This window comes from Felis catus, chromosome X, assembly GCF_018350175.1.
Source record: "Felis catus isolate Fca126 chromosome X, F.catus_Fca126_mat1.0, whole genome shotgun sequence".
Taxonomy (NCBI): domain Eukaryota; kingdom Metazoa; phylum Chordata; class Mammalia; order Carnivora; family Felidae; genus Felis; species Felis catus.
In genome coordinates, this window is record NC_058386.1 from 32,507,810 (window position 1) to 32,511,202 (window position 3,393).

A 3,393-nucleotide genomic window follows, 5' to 3' on the forward strand; every position below is an offset into this window, starting at 1 on the left:
CCCTGTATATGGGAAACCAGCCTAACACTCAGTTCAGTTGTCGCTGTTGCCCAGGGTAGCTCGTCAAAGAAATATTCTGCCATTTCTGCTTCCAGGGCCCCCATGTTACTACCTAGCAGCAACATATTTTAGTAAACTAAATGTTTTCTTTTTTTTTTTTAATTTTTTTTTTCAATGTTTATTTTTATTTTTGGGACAGAGAGAGACAGAGCATGAATGGGGGAGGGGCAGAGAGAGAGGGAGACACAGAATCGGAAACAGGCTCCAGGCTCTGAGCCATCAGCCCAGAGCCCGACGCGGGGCTCGAACTCACGGACCGCGAGATCGTGACCTGGCTGAAGTCGGACGCTTAACCAACTGCGCCACCCAGGCGCCCCAAAACTAAATGTTTTCAAGTGAAGTTGAAGATTCCCTTTAATACCAGTCTAATCCCATTCTTAACTTCTTTCTTAGGGACAACCACTATGGTGAATTCTATACCGTGTTCTTTTATACTTTTACCATACATATGCACCCATTGACACCAGGACCCCAGACCAGCCACCTCACCTCACCCCTTCTTACCCCATCCCACCCCACACCCCACCTCACCCCATCCACTCCATCCCATCCCATCCAATCCCACTCCCACCTCACCCCACCCCGTACCTCACCCCATCTCACCCCATCTGATCCCACCCCCCACCTCACCCATCCACCCCATCCCACTCCACTCCCTACTTCACCCCATCCCACCCCATCCAATCCCACCCCCCACTTCACCCTTCCACCCCATCCCACCCCCCCCCACCACACACCACCAATCCCACACTGTTTATAGAGAGAAGATTGATTTGTGTTTTCCAGGGTTCCATGGAATACTTTCTCCCTCCTTCTTCAAAGATCCTGAGCTGCATACTGATGGGGTTGGGTGGGTGGAGAGTCTCCTGAATACCTGTTTTAAAACTTAAAAGGTGTGAGATTTGCACACGAATCAACAAGACCTTTATTTAGGAACCAAATAACTTTACTGAAACCAAATAACTTCATTTATTTATGGCAAAACTGGAAGAAAAAAACTGGAACGTTTTGCAAGTGCAATACTGCAAAATGCATGCTCGGCATGGTGACCAGGGGAAGTTACCATGCACCCTGTGGCTATGGGAAGGCAGTCCCAACTCAGTTCTTGTCGCTGTTGCCCAGGGTGAGCTTGTCAAAGAGGTACTCTGCCAAGCCATCTTCCAGGGTCTCTATGTTGCGCAGGCTGGTGATGTAGCCCCCCAGCTCTTTGATGACCTTCACTTGCTCGGGCAGGTAGTTGGTCTCCAGGAAGCTGCACAGATGGGCGTCGTTCTTGTCGGTGGCCAGCTGGTGCAGGTCGAGCAGGCTCTGGTTCAGGCTCTTCTCCAGGTGAAAGGCGCACTCCATGGCGTTGAGGCCGTTTTCCCAGTTGTCGCGGTCAGGCTTCATGATGTCGCGCAGGCGGATGCGGCCCCCACGCAGGTTCTGCAGCTGCATCAGCTTCTCGGCATGCTGGCTCTCCTCGTGGGACCGGCGCAGGAAGAACTTGGAGAAATTCTCCAGGGCCACGTCGGCGCGGTCGAAATAGAAAGCCATGGACAGGTACGTGTAGGAGGCGTAGAGCTCCAGGTTGATCTGGCAGTTGATGGCGGCCTCGCACTGCGGGTGGTAGTTCTGGCGCACTTGAGAGGACGGCGCGGTGGCCATGGCTGGCGGCGCTGGCACCAAGACGAGGGCGAAGGCGGCTCAGAAGCGAGGACTCCGGATTGGGCAGCAGCAGGGCCACAGGTGGCGGTGTCCTCAGAGACTGTCCGGCGAGAGTGAAGAGAGAGGCGGGAGGAAGGTAGGCTCAGTGCCAGGCAACGGCTCTGCGATAGGGCCAATAGGTGGAATCCGTTACGGGGAAGTGGTGGGGGCGGGGTGGGGAGGAAAGATCCGTTATGTGGGGGTGGGGGACAAAGAAGTGAAGGATGGAAGAAGGGGGCGGGTCACGAGTGCTGTGTTCAGGTTCTATCAGAGCCTGGGTAAGACAGGGAAATGGCTGAGCACCTGGCTTCTAATGAGTTTTTAATTTTGCATTAATTTTTCTAGTTTGCAAGAACTTTATTTTATTCTCAAATTGTTGTCTTCTATAGCAGCCTTTTTTTATTTTATGAAGTAATTTTCTTCCCTTAAAATAATTTTGAGAATATGAATTTGAATGTTTTGGTGAATTATTTTCTTCTTTGTCCTGTATTATATCTGAGCTTTTTTGTTTGTTTGTTTTTCACAAATATTTCTGTTAGGTTATCATGATTTTCTCTTTTACCTTTGTCAAATACCTGCCAAACCTTGGTTTACTTAATTTAGGAATAAATGACTTGTTTGATTAGCCTAGGTAATTAGCAAGGATCTGATCTATAGTATACTTCTTAGAATGGAAGGGCAGGGTGTGTCAATTGTTCGGCGATTTTGTCCTTCTTGAGTACAAAGCATGAAACTTGGATAGTGACCCTCCCTGTTAGTAAAATAAATGTAATTTTGACATTGGAAGGGTAATGTTTTTTCCTTCTGGGTAGATGTGTCCTTTTGTTTCTCTTCTGTGAAGTCTGCAGTTATCTTAAGCTCATTCACTGTCTTGGGAGATTAAACATGTCAGATGCCACAGGTGCTTACTTCCCATTGTAAGAGTAGGGGAGAGTCAGAGCAGGGCAGGACAAATACCTCTGCTGTTCACACTAGCTCCTTCATCTCACAGCTGACCCAGAAGCCTCAACAGTGGTACAATTTCATTTACTCTGGTGTTAGAGTTTTTCTGAATGTGACCGGGTTGTCTACTGCAGCTGGTGCAACTTCTCTGAGTTGGACAGTCTGATAGCCTCTTACCATGTTTTTCCAGAATTCCTCACAATATCTGGTCTCCTAATGACACCCTTTCTACTGTGTGTGAGTGTGTGTGTAGATAATCTTTGTGTTCAGTTCACCACCATGATTCAATTATCTTTTTACTAAACTATTTATAAATGAAAACTATACTTTGTTTAGTATAAACTACAAAGTTCCCTCTGTAGCAACCATTGGTATTATTTGTGATATCAGTAGGAGAAAAAGAATGAAAAAAAAAGAAATGATACTTCTGTTAAGAAAAATCAGAGAGTTAAGAAACTTTAGAAACCTATTCCTTAGCACATTTTTTTCAAGTGCACACAGACTATTTACTAACACCATATTCTAGACCACAACACATATCTCAATAAATACAAAATTACTCATATCATGAAAGGTATGTTCTCTGATCACAGTAAAACTGAATTAGAACTCGTTAACATAAAAATATCTGAAAAACACTTAAATATTCAGAAGCTGATAATATGTTTCCAAACAACCCTGAGGGTCAAAGAAGAGATCAAAGGG

The 3,393-nt window shown here is 46.2% G+C and overlaps 1 protein-coding gene across 1 annotated transcript; it reads right to left on the reverse strand.

Annotated features, from left to right (window-relative positions):
- Positions 1-1,010: 1,010 nt before the first annotated feature.
- LOC109497222 (ferritin heavy chain-like) lies at positions 1,011-1,891 on the reverse strand. Its single transcript, XM_045050697.1, has one exon. The coding sequence runs from the start codon at positions 1,705-1,707 to the stop codon at positions 1,159-1,161; it is 549 nt and encodes a 182-aa protein (XP_044906632.1). The 5' UTR covers positions 1,708-1,891; the 3' UTR covers positions 1,011-1,158.
- Positions 1,892-3,393: the final 1,502 nt, after the last annotated feature.